The 17114-nt window shown below is 50.5% G+C and overlaps 1 protein-coding gene across 1 annotated transcript in view; it reads right to left on the reverse strand.

Annotated features, from left to right (window-relative positions):
* The window catches only part of MEGF9 (multiple EGF like domains 9), a 47492-nt gene that overhangs the window by 18625 nt on the left and 11753 nt on the right, over nt 1-17114 (reverse strand). The window contains exon 2 of the mRNA XM_033077838.2: nt 6281-6473. Coding sequence (XP_032933729.1) covers nt 6281-6473 — 193 coding nt within the window. The remainder of the gene's footprint in view (nt 1-6280; nt 6474-17114) is intronic.

Consider the following 17114-nt stretch of genomic DNA (forward strand, 5'->3'; position numbering starts at 1 on the left):
CCCCCAGACCTGTCCTCTGCTCAGACAGCAGCAGAAGCCTCAGGGTACAAGCAGGGCCTGAAGTACACACTGGGCACCATCCCCCAACCAGAATTTAGCCACAAAAGCTTAAACAGTTAAGCCCATAATTCTTTTTGAGGGCAGTCAGTGTTTGCCAGAGCAGCAAAGTTTGCAATGGACAACACAGGAGTGGCAAAGCCTGCTGGAAAACCCACAAAATAACAGGATTTCTGAGAAGGCATAATTACCATAGGGGAGATGATAACAATCCACCTTTCCCTGCTGCTGTGTCCAGTCACTCATCATTTCCCATTCCTGTCTGCAACTGAATAAAAATGGGTTCAGGTATCTTTACCTTCTTGTGGGGAGAGAGGAAGAAAGCTAATCAGATGTAAAGGATGTGAGAGGCTGAATAGGGGAGAGATTTAGATAATTAAAGCAAGTAGAAAAATAGGCTTTAACAGGGTATTCTTCTGCTTTTCTGACGTCCACATGTAATAATTTCCGCTACAAAACAAGATCTGTTCTCTGCAGAGTGATGCTGACAAGGCATTACTGGGAGATAATGAGCCACCAGTTGTGCTCATCCGATCTATAAAAGGGAGAGCAGTCTTTTAAAGAGAAAAAGGGGGTTTGTCTGATTTTGGGGGGTTTTAAAGCACAAGTCCTTGAGGATTTCATCTCCCAAGGTCACATCTCCAAAGGGGAGCAGTGCCTGATGTGGTTTACTGGGCTGCTAAAATACAGCAGAATGGAAAGACAGAGCCCACGCAAAGGGAGAGACATTTCAGAAGTGTGATGACACTCTGCAGACAGAAAATGAAGATTTTATCTATGCAAAACAAGAACTCCATCACTTCCCCCAAATAACCCCCAGGGTCTGGGATGGCCGGCAGCCCTGCAGGCTGGGGAAGCTCCACAAAAACCTTGAATTTCAATAGATCTGCATTTCCTGACCACTAAAGAAACCAAAACCCTGCCTCACACGAGGTTCAAGGTGTGTCCACACCAGGCTGCCCCCCAGAGTGTCTTTGCATCTTCCCACATCCCACCAGCCCCACAATCCCGTGTGTGGCTGTCCCTGCTCCCCAAGCTCCCCCAGAACCCCCAGCCCTTATTCAAAGGCTGAACAAAGCACTTTGTCAGTGCTGCTGACCTCACCCTCAGCAGCCAGGCTCCTGCAAATCCCCACGAGCTGGGGTCACAAGATCAGCCTCTCCACACAGAATCCCCCCACAAAGGCAGCACACAGGATGGCCCCTGCCCTCCCTGCATCCCTGCTCCAGAGGACAGCCACACTCCCAGGGACACTCTGCCTTCACTCCTTTGAACATGAACACAAAGCCTGAGGTCCCCTTGAGGGGGCAAAGCACCCCTGAATTAACATTTGGGCATTTATATGTGTGCATTATCTTGTTTTTTCCTGGAAATGAGCGACAGGAGCTCTCTCTCACATGACTTATGCCAAGCCTGCAGCACAAGCCATGCAGGAATTGGGATCACAGGGCTGCCTCTGCAGCCAGCAGTAAGGAAAGGCTGCTGGATCAGCAAAGAAACAGCACTGCACCCTTGGGCATGGGGGTTCAGCCTCAACCACCTTCAAGCTGTCTGCTGGAGCTTCTGCTTCCCACTGCCCTTCTGCTGAGGGGAAACTGAGGCACAGGCAGAAGGAGCAACTTAAATTGATCCACAGAGCCCAGCTGAACAGGCATCTGTTTGCACTAGGGACAATGGCAGCATATGTGTATGATTAGTTTAGAGCTCTTTAAATGAACTGGGAAAGTCTAACCCAGTTTAGATGTTAACCTGGGTTTAGGGAAACCATGTGCCAAAGCTGTCAGGGGAGGTTTAGGCTGGATACCAGGAAAAGGTCTCTCCCCCAGAGGGTGCTGAGCACTAGAAAAGGCTCCCCAGGGAATGGGCACAGAGCTCCAGGAATGTTTGGGGTGTCTGTGCAGGGTCAAGAGTTGGACCAGATGATCCTGGAGGGTCCCTTCCAGCTCAGAATATTCTGTGATCCCAAAACAGCCACAGCTCTCCTCTTGTTCACTGGCACAGGTACTGGTGCATCCCTTTTCTTCCCTAGAACCAGGACAAGCTTAAAAAAGAAAACCTCCCAGGGAAACAGGGAATTGAGGGCTGAACCCTTCTGCCAGGCAGCAGCAGCATCTCACAGCAGCATCTCTGCTGCACAGCTCCACTCCCCCATTGCCATCCCGAGCCCACAGCAGCACCCACACACGACAGCTGCTTGTGGGCTGAACAAACATGCTGCCCCCACAGCCTGGGGAAAGGAAAAGCCACAGACACCCAAGTGCTGGGCTAGGAAAACTTGGGATAAACAGCTCCCAGGAGGTAAAGCCAGGCCAGCCCTGCTGCAGATGGGCTGGGTCACACTGGGCTGCCCCAAGCCAGTGTCTGCAGTCCCACTGGGGATGGGCAGTGCTGCCAGCAAGGTAAAAATAAACAAACCAAGAACTGCAGAGTCATCTGCCATCTCCTGCTCCCCAGGAGGGGATGCTGCCTCATCCAGGCTGGCCTCGTGCTGCTTGCAGTGCTGCTCCTTCAAACCCCCCAGACAGAGGACAAGATTATGTGGAGAATTATCTCAGAGCATGTCTAAAGAGCTGTGCCTGCAGAGCTCCTCACACCAGGGCCTGAGGGCTGCAGAACCAAAGGTTCCTCAGACCAAACCTCCTTCTCTTCCCCCTGCTCATCCCAGGTCTGCAGTGCTGCTCACGCTGCCATGACTCAGCTGGGGACACAGGAGGCACTTTGGGCAAAGCTGCCCCGGTGCAGAGGGCCAGAAACACCTGAGGAGGGCCAGGAACACCCTGAGGAGGGACAGAAACACCCTGAGGAGCCCCAGAGCTCCCACTGCTGCCCTGGCTACTGGGACTGAGAGCACTGAGCCCAGCCCTGCTGCCTCTGCCTTGGCTCCCTGCCCGGCCGTAGGGAGCCAGAGATGAGAGCTCAGGCACAGGACTCTGCTCACACGAAGGGAAAAAGGAGAAATGATCACACAGGGATGCAAGGCTGGAGATGTGGGCTGGCCAGCCTGGCATGGTGACCTTCTCCAGCAGCACTGATCCCCTTCACTCCTCCAGGCTGGGAGGGTCTGGCTCCCTCAGAGCACACACAGCACAGCCTTCACCTCCAGGGGCCCAAAAGATGCTGAGAGATGCTGCAGGTGGGGGCAGCTCCTGGCTGGGGCTGCATCACTGTGAGCTGAGGGCACTACCAGGCCCCCTCCCCACGTGTCACTGTCCCCAGAGCTCCCAGCAGGCACACAGCCCTTCCAGCTCAGCCCCTGCACCCACATGAGTCACCGTCCCCATTCTCCACCACTCTGACCTTGACCATGGCCCTTGAAACTTCAGCTTCTTTCCCCACCCTTCCTCTATGGACTGTGAACACTTCCAGGCCACAGCTATCTTTAGCAAGCATCTGCACAGCATCCAACCCAAAGAAATGTGCTTTTTTTCTGAGGTTTCTAGGCGTTAACCGCAGCAAGGACAATTCACTCCCCCTCTCCAAGATGTGTCAGCCCTCTCTGAGCAGCCCAAGATTCCTTCCAGCCCCACAGCAAGCTCCAGCTTGAGCCACACACAGCTCTTCATCTAACAAAAAACCCATCCAAACCAGAGCACAGAAATGCTCTGCCATCCCACAGGGGGATCTGTGTGGATCTTCCTAGATAATCAAATTTAAACCACCACCAAAACAGACCTTTGATTAGCAGCCATGGAGCCCATTCATAGCGACAGCATGTCAGGTCAATGTTCACTCCCAAAATCAACCCTGTGCCTCAGGAAAGGGATTTTTTAAATTTTTGTTTGATGGTCTGCATTTGAGGTCTAGTTAACAAACAGAGGACTTGGGTTGCCATCTGGCCAGCCCGAGAGCGTGCTGAGAAATAATACCAACAATCATCATATGGTGGTGCTTTAAAAGGCACTTTTACAAAAGCCTGGGCGAGCTGAAACCTAAGAGGCATCTCTGTGCACCCTGAGGGCTCGGCCTTTGGGCACTCTGCCCCTCCAATCAGCCTTTCAAAGGGTCAGAGTCCAAAATCTCTGCTGCTGTTTCACCCATTGGAACAGCCATGGCTCTGCTTTGGAGCCTCACACAGGAATTCACTTGTGCAAGGCGGGCTGGGCTGGTGCTTTATTAAATAAATAAATTGTACAACTTACAGGATTGTTTTCCATGTCAACAAAACAGTAGCTGGTTGCTGGTGTTGGGCAATGGCTGCTGTCTCATCCCAGCACAGATTGCCCGAGGGGCACGTCCTGCTCCTCCAGGGACTCCTCAGCAGCCACCCAGCATGAGGCAGAGATCCCTCCCTGCACACACAGCACATTTCCCTGCAGAGCACAAGAGGCTCTGCCACCCAGCAGGAGATGCCAGGGATGCACCACACCCCGGTGCCAGCCCCACCCGTGCCAGCTGCAGGGGAGCTGTGCCCAGCCCTGCTGCCCACCTGAACACAGCAGGGGCACGGGGAGCACCTGCCCTGCTGGGAGCTGTGTCCCACTCCATTCTCACACACACATCACACCACTCACCCATCTCACTGCCCTGCTGACGCCCCCAGCCCTGCAACACAGACAACTGACCTAATTTTCCTCTTTTTAAACACCCAGAGGTCATCTCTGTCTGCACAAACCCCTCTGAGGCAGGAAGGGAAACAGAGAGATCTCTGTTTGCAGCATCCCCCCTCCCCAAATCTCCCTCCACATCTTGCCCTCTGCTGTCTCTCCTAAATGGCAGAGAATGAGCGTCTCCCACGTCCCTCATGGCTGTGAAATGGTGCTGAGCAGAGGCTGGGGAGCTCCCTGCTGTTCCTGGCTCCATGCAGATGGCTCCAACTCCACCTCATTCTCCTTCACGACTCAGAGCATCTCACCTGAAGCTCCCAAGGGCGTTCCTTGGCTCGCCCCAAGCAGTGAGACATGGGGAGACACCAGACATGCCCATGCTTCACCCACTGCCCAGAACTCAGAGCTGGGGCAAGAATGCTCCCTTGCAGTTAACCCAGTTGCTCCAGCAGCACTTTCCCTCTTCTCCCAGTTCCCAAAGATAAGATTTGCCACATTTGCCTTTCTCAATTTGCTTTTTCAGTAGATCTGACCAGAATCACATTTTCAATTTTGTGGCAAACCCTGATTCTTTCAGGCTACCTACAATAGCCACCAAAAAAAAAAGTGGAAAAACTTCATTCTTTCCACCCCCAAGAATCACCTCTTTTAGTAAGAAGGTCACTCTCCTCAGCTGGAGTGCTACTTTTAAGTTCTGAATTGTCAGAGCTTATGCAAGCAGAAAAATGCAGCATAGAAACAAAAAGGAAGGACATCAACAGAGGGTTTGGGTGTTTGGGAAAAGATAATGCATAAAATAATTACAGGCAGCATGTCCCTGCAGAGCATTTTGACTCTGACTCAGCCCCTGCCCTGGCAGGGAGCTGCAGGTGTTCAACACACGCTGAGCCCAGACCCAGCCCTAGAAGACAATAAGGCAGCAGGAGCCTGGGAAGGCTGGAAGCTGCTGCAGGGTGGTTGTTGAGGTCTCCTCCAAGGAGAGACTTTGAGACTTGCCCATGGAGACCCAGTGGGCCAGGCTGCTGCTCAGGCTGATCTCAGGAGTTGGGATCCCTCAGCCCAGGCACAGATCCCTAATGGCTGACAGATCACTGCTTGGGAAATAATTGCGTGCCAGCTTTTACAAGGCAAGATGTGAGGGTGGGTGAGGTGAAATGAAGAGGAACACATTCATTATACAAGAGCTCCAAGCATCAGCTCTGGTGGCTGTAAACACCAGGCAAGGCAGGAGCCGACTCTGCTGTCGGGCCACAGCTTCCACACCAGTGCTCAGCAAGGGCAGAGCACAAAGCTTTGCCTGCCTCTGGCATAAAACCTCTCCCTTTGGAAAATGAACCTCTGCAAAGCCCCCTGCTCCACCCCAGCCTCCTCTGCCCTCCCAGCTGAGGTGGTGAAGGCAGCCCTGCCCAACAGGGACTAACAGATGCACCAGGCATTAGAGAGGTTCTGCTTCCACGCCACTCCAAAACACAAGTCAGCTCCCCTGGGGACTGCCAGGGCTTTTGCCACAGCCACAGATATTTTTATAATTCAGCTCTTGAAAGAGGAAGAATCATCTTCATGAATTTTTATAACACCAACTTCCCTCCTGCTTATCTTTTTCCTTTAAAACACCAGCACAGACGACAAGACCCGCTCCTCCCAAAACCAAATCACACCAAACCCCCGGCATTACTCACTGGTCACACTGGTCACTGGTGGCTCCTGCAGGGCTGCAGGCACAGGGCAGGCACTGCTGGCCCCCCTGCTCGGGGAAGAAGCCCTGGGCACAGCTGTGGCAGCCTGGCCCCTCGTAGCCAGCCAGGCACAGGCACTGCCCCGTCGTGCGGTTGCATCCAGCGCTGCCCACCGAGCTGCAGTTGCACAGGGCTCCTGCAAGGAAACAGAAACACAGAAATCTCACAACTGCTGACTGGTTTGGGGTGGAAGGGGGTATAAAGCCCATCTCACTCCAACCTCCCTGCTGTGGGCTGGGACAGCTCCCAGGGTGCTCCAAGCCCCGTCCAGCCTTTGGACACTTCCAGGGATGGGGCAGCCACAGCTGCTCTGGGCACCCTGTGTGAGTGCAGGGTCTCACCACTCCCTTTGCATACCCCCATCACCACTGCAAGGATGATTTCTGCTTTGCAATTTTGAGATGATACCACACTGGGAGCATCCTGGGCTTTTAAACACTACAGTTCATGCTTGAAATCTCTCCAAAGAAGAGCTGCAAGATTATGGATATAACTACCTAAAATACATCTATATGCAACTGTATGTCTTTATGTACATACACACACCTGTACACCCTCATGGTTGTCTGGCTGCTGGAGCTGACAAGCAATAACTGTGTAACATCAGGATAAAATCAGCAACAGGTTGCAAAATCACTAATTCTAAGAGCCTGCATTCCACGCCACTGGAAGAGCCCTGATTTACCACAGAACATACACTGACATGACAAACTCCTGAAGAAGAAACACCCAATTCCCTGAAAATCTGCTCTCAGGAGAGCACCAAGTGCATGAAAATTACTTTAAAAGCTGTGGTAGAACTGGAGGCAGGACAGAGACCTGCCACCTAAACCAGACCTCCCTCAGTCCTGTGGGGAGAGGGGATGGCTCTGGGGACCCAAGCATGGTCTTTGGGGACACTATATCTGCAGGGGTGCTGGAAAGCATGCACTGAACAGCTGCTTTTTTAACAGAGAAGCAAATCTTCTGATCAAGTGCTGAATTCCCAGTCCCCCACACGTTATTTCTTGTAATACTTTAAACCCCAAACGCGCTGAAGAGAACAACTTCTCCCTGGCAATTTGTTTCTGCCAAGAGCTTTATCTCTGTTCTTTCATTGCAAAATATTTAGTGCCTTAATAATTTAAAGTCTTTTTCTGCCAAGACTGAATTATAAACAAGGATTATTTGCAGAAATAGTGCATAAAGCATCAGGGGCTTTACACAACTGCTGGTGTTTGTTATTGCCTGAGAAGAGCCAGAACTCAGGGCACTTCAGGGAGAGGGGAGAGGCCAAGTCCCCATCCCAAGAAAACATGACTTAAAGCTCTTTCCCTTGTCACCTGTGTTCTTCTAACACACAAAGAAATGTGAGTAATTTAGCTTTATTACTCCACCATAGGATTCCCACAGAAGCCATGTTGTCCCTATACACCTGTGAAATTACACCTAAATTTTCTTCAATCCAAACTATCAAATAGGACAAACACCTCAAGATCTGCAATTATCCACTTCAGCAGCCACTTCACATAACAAACTGAATTCCCAGCTCAATTATCCAAGCAGAACCATATTGATTTGGGCACTTGGGCTTCTCCCTGCCACCAGAACAGAAACCACGAAAACTGGTTGAGCAAAAGCACTTTGGAGCTTGTCAAAAATGCATCAAAACAGATTTCTCTTTCAGAATTCAAGATGTGGTGCCTTTAGATCTGCCAGGCTTGATTAAGGAAAGAAAACGAGCATTGTGTCCATTCTAAGGGCATGGGAGGACTGACAGGGCAGGTCCCACACTGGGGGATGAGCTGCTCCATGGGGAGACCATCCCCTGTGCTCCAGGAGCATCAAAGCCACCACCTGAGACCATGGATGGAGAGGGCAGAGTGGGGCAGGGCCTGAGCATGGTCCCATGGGCACGGTGGAGCTCTGACTTTGTGGCACCCACTGCTTTCCATCCAACACTCCAGCCCATCAAAATTGCCCCAGTTCAGGTCAGGCTCTGCCTTAGCTGCCAAATTCAACAGCAACACAGACACCACTGCAATGCCAGCTCCCCAAGAGAGTGAGAAATGCTGCAATAATCCAAAATAACACTGGCAGAAGCACTTTTTGCCTGGGAAGCTGGAGGAGCCTGGTTCTGCCAGTGATGGGGGCAGGAGCTGAGCCTGTGTGCTACAAAATCACCCCAAGAGTGTGGAAGGCACAACACAACAGACCCAGGAGTTGTCTCTCAAAAGGAGATTCCTCCCCCAAGCACCAGAGATCTTTGGGAAGGGATGGTGCTCCCAGGTGGGGTCCCCACCCACCCCAAATGCACCCAGCCCAGCTCACAGGTGGATGTGGCCCCAAAACACCCCAGAGCTGTGTGGGCTGGGCAGGGCAGGAGACCCAGAAACAGCACTGAAATCTGAACTCCATTGTCTGGCACAGCATCGAGGTCAAGGCTCACACAAGGATGTACCAGGCTGTGAAAACCTGAGGGTTGATTTAAAGGACACTTCATTGTCCCCATGGCAGCCGGGTGGCAGAAGGTGTGAACAGTCCTCAGCCAGAACAGGAACTGAGAACCAACACCTGCCCTGGAGCGGGGAACACAGCACAGAGATGAGCACTGCAGGAAAAAATCAGGGAACACAGCAAAGAGAATGAGCACTGCAGGAAAAAATCAGGGAACACAGCAAAGAGGATGAGTGCTACTGAAAAAAATTAGGGAACACAGCAAAGAGAATGAGCACTACTGAAAAAAAATCAGGGAACACAGCAAAGAGGATGAGCACTACAGAAGAAAATCAGGGAACACTGTCCTGGCTTCTGGCCACAGCCTGGGTTTTACAAGCCTTTATTCAGTTTTCTCGAGCCAGTGTTTTGCTTTTGAAGATAACCTTCAAGAACACCTGACTGAGAGCTCAAAGGAATGAGGAGGGTGGATGAGCCCAGGGCTGTCCCACTCCAGACTGCACAGTCATGGCTGGAGGGTTGTGTTGAGGTTGGGATAACACCATCAGCAAAGGAGCCAAGGGCAAACACCCCTCAGGGACGAGGCACTGGTCCAGGCTCTGACTCTTCTCCATTTGCCATCCTGACTCACCCCTGCTCTGCCTCAGTTTCCCCATCTCAGGGTGCTCCCTGCCCCCCAAGGCCTCCAAGCCCTGCTGGTCTCTGCCTGTTCCCAATGCTAAACCATCAAGGTTCCCTTTCCTTCCCCTCTAAGCACATGGTTATCACAGATAAAACCCACCACCTTTCTTGGGAGGGGACTGACAGGCTTTAATTAATTAACAGCCTAATGATGTTTTTAGGTCCAAAAACAGAGGCACCATAAAAGTGTGTGTCACTGCCATGTTACCCTTCAAATAAAAAAACCCAAACCTCTCCATTCAGAAGCAATATTTCACCTTCACTGGTTGCTATTTAGAGGAAGGTCGAGAGGAATGAAAGTTCCTCATTTAGGAAGCCAGGGGCACTCTGCTGTGTGGAGATATAATTAATTTCAGTTATCTCCAAACTAAAATTGATTAATTTTTAGTATGCAAAAGCCATAGGTTACCAATAAACTGAAAAACAGATGTTTTATATTGCATTGGATCCACACCATGGCTGTAAATAGCACTGACACCACCAAGAACCTCCAGGTCTGAGGGTGCCCTGTGACCCATCACTGTGGCCACCTCAAACTCCATGCCAGCTCCCCCTAATAAAGATCTCAGCCTCCAAACCCCATCCCATTGCAAACCCCAACTCTGTAAATCCCAGCAACATCCCAGCCTGTGCCAGCTCCATCAAGAACCCACATCCCTTCATCTCCCATCCTCTCCTAGTGCTTAAACAGGGCTTGTTCTGATGTAAAAATCCTCAAATTATTTTTTTCCACATCCTTTCAGCTTTGCAGTGTTTTAAATCTTCACACATATTATAAGCATGATTCCTCCTCCTTTCCAGGCCACTTAATGAATGAATAATTTAGAAAACAGGTGAAATATTTACAAAGGGTAAAGAAGCCAACACTGTGAAAGGCACGAAGGTCTCTGTGAAACCACATTAGCTGGGGACATCCTGAACCAGTGCAAGTCCTGAATGAACTCACCTGCTCCCTGGGAGCCAGCCTGGCAAACCCAAGATGCACATTTTTGGTTACAAGAAGCTGTGGAGGCCCACAGATGCCATTTACTGTCCTGCTGTGAAAGCATCCCCAAGGAGACAGACATTTTCTGTTCTCCAGACTAGGTGAAGGGGAAAAAACCAAAATATTTCTAACCTGGAGGTACTGTTGGGTTTTTGGGAGCCAGAGGGCAGCCCCAGTGTGGCACCTGCAGCTCAGTAAGAACCTCACCTCCCAAAGTACTCCCCAGATACCCCACTGGATTTAAACCACTGCACACAACAGCATCCCATCCCTGGAAAGGCTTTCTTTTCACATTAATTTAGCAGTTTTCCCTCTTCCCCAGGCTTCATTCCCAAATTCAAGCCCTACCTTCTCTCCCATTTCCCCTTTTCAATCCCTCTCCAGGCACCACTCCTGACAAGACAGGAATAAAGGGATCAGGCAGCAGGTTTAAAAATCTATTCAAGGTCATTTCCTTTCCCCTTGTAATTAAATTGTGGAACTCATTGTCAGGGGATGTTCTGGCTGCCAGAAATACCTGTGGCTTCAAAGCAGGACTGGAAAAGCTCACAGAGGACAGGTCCAGTGGTGGCTGTTAAATACAGGGATCTGCAGGAAGCATTCTGATGGGAAAGGTCCTGAAACTCTGTCCAGAAAAGTCAGGATCATGCCCTGTCCTCTTGGCATCTTCTACCTTTTCTTGGGTGGGTGAAGCTTTGCTCTGACCAGCCTGGCAGCTCTGTTTTCTCCTGTTTGCACTGCCCAGGGATGGTGGCAGCTCCAGTTCTTCCCCCAAACACACAAATCCCCCTTAAAGAGTTAGACACTGCTCTTTCCACTGGGAATTTCTCCTCATTACAGCACAGCTGTGCTGCACCACTGCTCTGCCTTTCCCCTTGCCTCTCATCAGGCCCTTTCCCTTCCCCCTGAGAAGACATTTCATCCCCTGATTACAATCCAGTGATGTGCCAAACCTCCCCCAGCAGTGGGGTGAGGGTCAGGACAGTGCTGTTCCAGGCATGAGCCAGCTGTTAAAAGGAAATGCCCCATCCTACCCAGCCCTTGTGAAACAATTTCCTGAGCTCCAGCCCATCTCTTCCACATCTCTGATGCACCATGGCAGTGTGGTCCAGTCTAGCCCTGGACTGGAATTTGGGTTCAGCTCCATCACTCCTCACTTGGGTGCAACTCTCCTGATGCTCTGAGTGAGGAGTTATCCCAGTGCAAGGAGGCTTTGGCCTGCTGCTTCCCCCACGGCTGCAGCTGATCTGAGAGGGCACAGCCTGGCTGAGCTCCCTCCCAGGGAGCTGGGGAACATCTCCATGGGCCAAGAGATCCTGCAAGAACAGGCCAGAGAGGAGCTGATGCACTGTAGCTTCCCAGAGAGAGGAGTTCTGCCAAGTCCCAGGACTCATTCCCATCCAGACAGCACTCAGCACAAAATAAGAGTCAACTCTTGCGTCATGAAGGTGCACTAAAGTGCTCAGACTTGTAATTTATTCTCACTTGAGGCTACAATGCAAAGCCCAAGTGGTAGCAAGAGTATCTCTGCCTACCCCAAAAAAAATTTATTTACATATAGGAGTGTCTTCTGTTCTTTTGCATTCCCTTTATTACTGAGTGCACCACACTGTGGGCACTTAGAGCCTCCATCAGGCTTCAGGCTCTGCAGAGTCAGTGCTGATGGTGAAGAGAATTTCCTTCACATTAATGCTGTTAAGAGTGTTACAGAGTTACTTGTGTTGTTCCATAAAAAGCTTTTACAGGTCAACAAGGGGGAAAAGACAATGCATATACATCACTTGTAATGTCATTAGACGATTAAACACATCTGTTGAGGAATGTTGTATCAGATTAAATCTCTCACTTATCGCTTGGAAAGACGCACAAAGCCAAGGTCCCACTTGTTGGGGTCACCAGCAGCTGCACAAGCACTCTTCATCAGCCTGAAGCAGACAGGTTTGGGGCTTCAGCCAAACTCCAGCTCAGCCTCAGCTCTGTCAGTCCCCTGCCCTTCCAAAGGGATGGAGAATCATTCCCAGCAGAGCTCACAGCCCTCCTGCCTCCCCAGCCCCTCAGACCCTCCCCAAAGGCAAAGGCTGCCCCTCCCTGGCACTGCTCATTTCTATTCCTTCCCCACACCTGCAATGGACCCTGCAGGCATGTGGTTTCTGAGGAGTTCCTGCAATCTCCTCCACACAGAGCGATTTTGTTGCTTTTTCCTCCTTTTTGATGCTAAACAAGTCAGCAACTTGTGCAGAGAGCTTTGAACCTGCTCGTTCCCCAGTAAACCTGCATCAAAAGTCAGGCTCACAGGTGCAAAGCTGTCTTGGGAGACTAAAGGATAAAGCCCTGTAAACATCAGGGGAAAAAGAGAGAAAAATATGGATTCTTATTAACTGAGTATTCCTCCTGCACTGGGAGATCCCCAGCTCACAGCTCTGCTGGAGCACAGCACCTGAGCAGCTCCCACGGATGGGACAAGGAGATGTCAGGAGAAGCAGGAGGGCTCCTGGAGTCATTAAAATCCAGGTTATAAGGCAGAAAAGCTGTGCAGGGGGGATTACACAGCTGCAGCTGAGGAATTATTCATTCCTATATAACAATAAGTTTCCACAGGCAGACAAACCCTCCGGGGTCTCTTACGAAGCAGACTGTGCACAAAGAGGAATGTGGCCCTAAAATGTTTATGATTTAAGAAGCTACAGTAACTTCAAATAGACCAAATACATACTTGAGGATTAAAACCTCCACAGTTAAAAAAGAAAAAAAAAATGAATCCAAGCCTTTTAATTAATTTAAAAATAGTTTTGTTGGCATTCTACTTTAGTTGATTAGATTATCCCACTAATATTTCCACAAATGTCTGCAACCACATAAATATTCCGTGTTTCTGTTTGAAAATCTCTGTATTTTTTACCACCCAGTGTGTGACACAGCCAGCCCAACTCTGGGTTTAGAGATAAACAGGGTGAAAACTAACTTTGGCAAACACCTCCCCAGCACACACAGAACCCTGGCACTCAGACCCTCCTGACACACACACTTTGTGGCACCTCTCAGGAAACTCAATTGTTTTGTCAGCAAAATGCTTTCACTGGAAGATCAAGACACCTCACTCGGGATGGGGCTGGGAATTTATGAGCAGATTCCAATTTTAGTCTCTATCGACCATGGCCCAGCAGAGAAAGGGATTATGAAGAGCTGCATGAATAATATGAACTATAATCATCTGCTGAAGGCTCTGCGTGCTCCGACTCCTGCAAAAAGTAATTAAACTCACAAACTTTGCTCGGTGCTTCGGGGAGTTGCAACTAATGAATGAACACGTTAATTTATGGGAGATTTAAGGCTCTTCAGAGAAAATTCTGAGCAGGAAACATCCTTCCCAACTGTTTTGTGTTTGGGCTGTAAAGTTGTGCTGTGTGAACAACCAGCAAGGAAACAGAGAAGAGCTGGGGGATGAGCTGGGGTAACACCCCTTGGTCACATCCTACCCTTCCCAGCAGGGCTCCAGGGATTCCTCTGGGCTACACCAGGGAGAACAGGGTCAAACCTTTTGTTTAACAGTGTCTGCTCATTGCTGAGCAGCTAAACTTCCAGTTGCTGCTGCTCCCAGAGATGCCAGGCAGGAGCAGGTGCAGCAGCACAGCCCTGCCTTCCCCTCCTGCCAGCCCAGGTGCAGCAGAGCAGGGGCTTTGTCCAGCCTGCCAGGAGCTGATCTGCCCAGCCACAGGAGCTGCCTCCTGCCTCCACATTTGTCTGGCACAATTAAGTTACTTCCAACCAAAATCCACTGCTGCAAGGCATGCAGCCTTCCAGAGCCTTCTCCCCTCCAGAGCTTGCCTGCAGAAACAGCAGATCCTCCTCTCCCGAGTCACTGCAATTAGCTCCTCATGCTCCCAGGGCCAGCTGCAGCTTTGGCAGGAATGGCTGTGACCTCCAACCTCCTCCTTCCAGAGCTTGTGCTGGGCACCCACTGCATACCCAACCTGAGAGCTCCGTGGGTGCAGCTGAGCAGGATTTGCCAACCCAAACCAGGGCTCTCACTGCCTGGGAGAACAAAAGGGAATGGCCAAGCCCAGGCTGCTGGAAAGCCATTTTCTGTTCAGTACAGGAATCACAGAGTGGGATGAACACATCAGTGCCATCAGCTGCTGAAAGCTGCAGGAGGGAGAGGAGCTGGTGAGGATGGGACAGCCTCCCTCCCTCCCTCCATGCAGGTACATCAGGTACAAGCTGCAGGGCTTGGATCTCTTGGGAAGTTTCCCACGGAAGTGTCAAACACACATGGCCAACGCCACTGCAAATGCAGAGCTTTTCTTGTTGTTGTCATAACCCACTTTATTCACACCAGGTCCTTCACTGGTGTATGGAGGGAGCTGGTTTGCCTCACTGAGCTCGGGCAGAGCTACCAAAGCTCAGCCCAACCTGGGTTTCATGTTGTAAGAAGTTATCCTTCCTTTCTCCCTCATTTACAGCACTCTTACACCAGGAGGAAAGACAGAACAAAAGCAAGGAGATGCTAACAGCAATGGTGCAGCCAGTCCATAATTCAGTATAAAAATGCTTGGAAGTGCATCCTCCCCCAGCAGAGTGCTCTGCATCTCCTGGGAGCAGCAGCCACAGCGCCCAGCCCTGCTCTGGGGCACACACAGCCTCTGGGGATGGCCTTCCCCTTCAGGGCAGCACAAGCATCAGGCCCAGGTCTCTCTCCAAGCATGCAGGAGTGATTTTTAAAGTGCTCCAATCACTCCCCAGGCCGAGAGGTGCACTCAGAGGGAGACTCTGGGCACCCACAAGAGGCAGAAGACAGAGCAAGGAGGGGCTCAGACTGCTGTGAGATGAAATGCTCTCCTCTCCACACAGGAAAGGGGCCCGTCGTTCATGGCTCAGCACACAGGCAGCAAGAGGCATTTTTACAACTTTTTTTACCTTTTTTTTAATGAGAAAGAGAAGGAAGACTTGCTTTGGAGGGTTTCAGGCTATTTTATGTCTAAGCCTGTGGTGAAAATCTGGAATGAAAACTTTCATCAGTAACTCCAGCAGGTGCCCAGGGCAGTTCCTTTCAAGATTCAGCTCCTCCAGCCGCGGAGCAAAGGGACAGACCCGTTAACAAAGGCGCCTTTTATCCACGGTGTTAATAAACACTAACTGAAAGTGTTAATAAAAAGAAGCTTTCCAGAGCCTGAGCTGTGACCCCAGCTCCTCTCAGCTCTTTGCATTTTCAAGCTTGGAGATGAAGCAAAGCCCCAACGAATCCCAGGATTCATTCCCAATACACACTCCTAATTCTTCTCCTACTCTAAACAAACACATTTAAATGCAGACTTTTATTCAACACAAACAGCAAAGTATCTTTGTTCCTCTCTCACTCACTTGAAAGGCCATGCAGAGGAAGGCAGACAAGAGAAGAAAACTCTTTGACAGCCTGCAGCCAGCAAGTCCTGCTCCTCTCATTGCTCCCGAGCTTGGTTCCAAGTTTAATAAAGGTGTTTTGTCTCCTTGCTTAATAAGTGGAATTACCATAGCAGAAAGCCCAGCGGGGGAAAGGGATAGCACGGAGCATGAGTAATCACAACTGGTTTCAGGCAGGTTTTGCCATTTGGGTCCTGTTTCAAGGTTATGATGACATAGTGCTATGGGCTGGTTTGGAGTTACCATAACTGCTGCCAGACAAGGAGCTGTAAGCTACAACGTGCTGCAAGCAGGGAGAGAGCTGGGACAGAGCAGGGAAAATGTCACCCGAGCTGGGAAGGGAAGTTTCCTGTTCCTTACGTTTTATTCCCTCATTTTATAACGCAGCCTTGCATTGCCCTGCTGTACTTTGCACAGGACACAGTAATGCCTTTACCTCCAGCTCACAGAAGTGGCTTAACTTCCCACATTCAGGACTTGTTTGACACCTTTGCTCTCACCCAGCACCTGCCAAACCAGGTCACAGATGCTGCAGCCAGACAAAATTTGCTGGCAAATCCATGGAGGAGAAGCCAAGCTTTCAAAGAGGGAACTGATATGGGTCAGGACACGTCACGGAAAAAGGCACCTGGATGGAGAAAGTCATCACTTATCACTGGAAACAGGGGACTGCAGCAGATCCAGTATCATCTGCTGAGGGGGAGCAGCCCAGCTGTACTCCAAAACTTCCTCCAGCAAGCAGCCATGCCATGAATTTAAAGAGCATAAACCCCCCTGCACAGAGAGCAGGGCAGAGCCCACCTGCAGGGCTCTGGGGACAGCTGCCAGCCCCTGCCTCCCCCATCTCTGCTTTGAGCCCCAAGCCCTGCAGCAGATGAATGACTCCAATCAGGGCTGAACATCAGCTTTTCATTCCTCTCTCCTGAGTCACTGTGCATGGACACTGCAGCTCCATCCAGTCCCAGCTCCTGCCTCAGCCACGAGGTATTTACCTGTATTTATTTCCAGCAATAGCTCTCCTACCAAGGGAAAATGTTTCCATTAAACAGCACAAGTTCAGCAACCACAAACAAAGAGTAACTTAAAGCCTAAGCCAATTGTCTGAGACATTCACAATAAATACCAGATCATGCAGGGAAGTACAACAGGCAACAGCCTTATCCCACAGAACACCCAAATCCTCTGTAAATAGGAAAAACCCCTAAAAGCGTGGTGGGAAGGATGGAGATAGCCAGGCACAAGGGTGTCAGGTTCTCTGTGCCACACTCCCCATCTCAC

The sequence above is a fragment of the Catharus ustulatus genome, chromosome 21 (genome assembly GCF_009819885.2).
Source record: "Catharus ustulatus isolate bCatUst1 chromosome 21, bCatUst1.pri.v2, whole genome shotgun sequence".
Taxonomy (NCBI): Eukaryota; Metazoa; Chordata; class Aves; order Passeriformes; family Turdidae; genus Catharus; species Catharus ustulatus.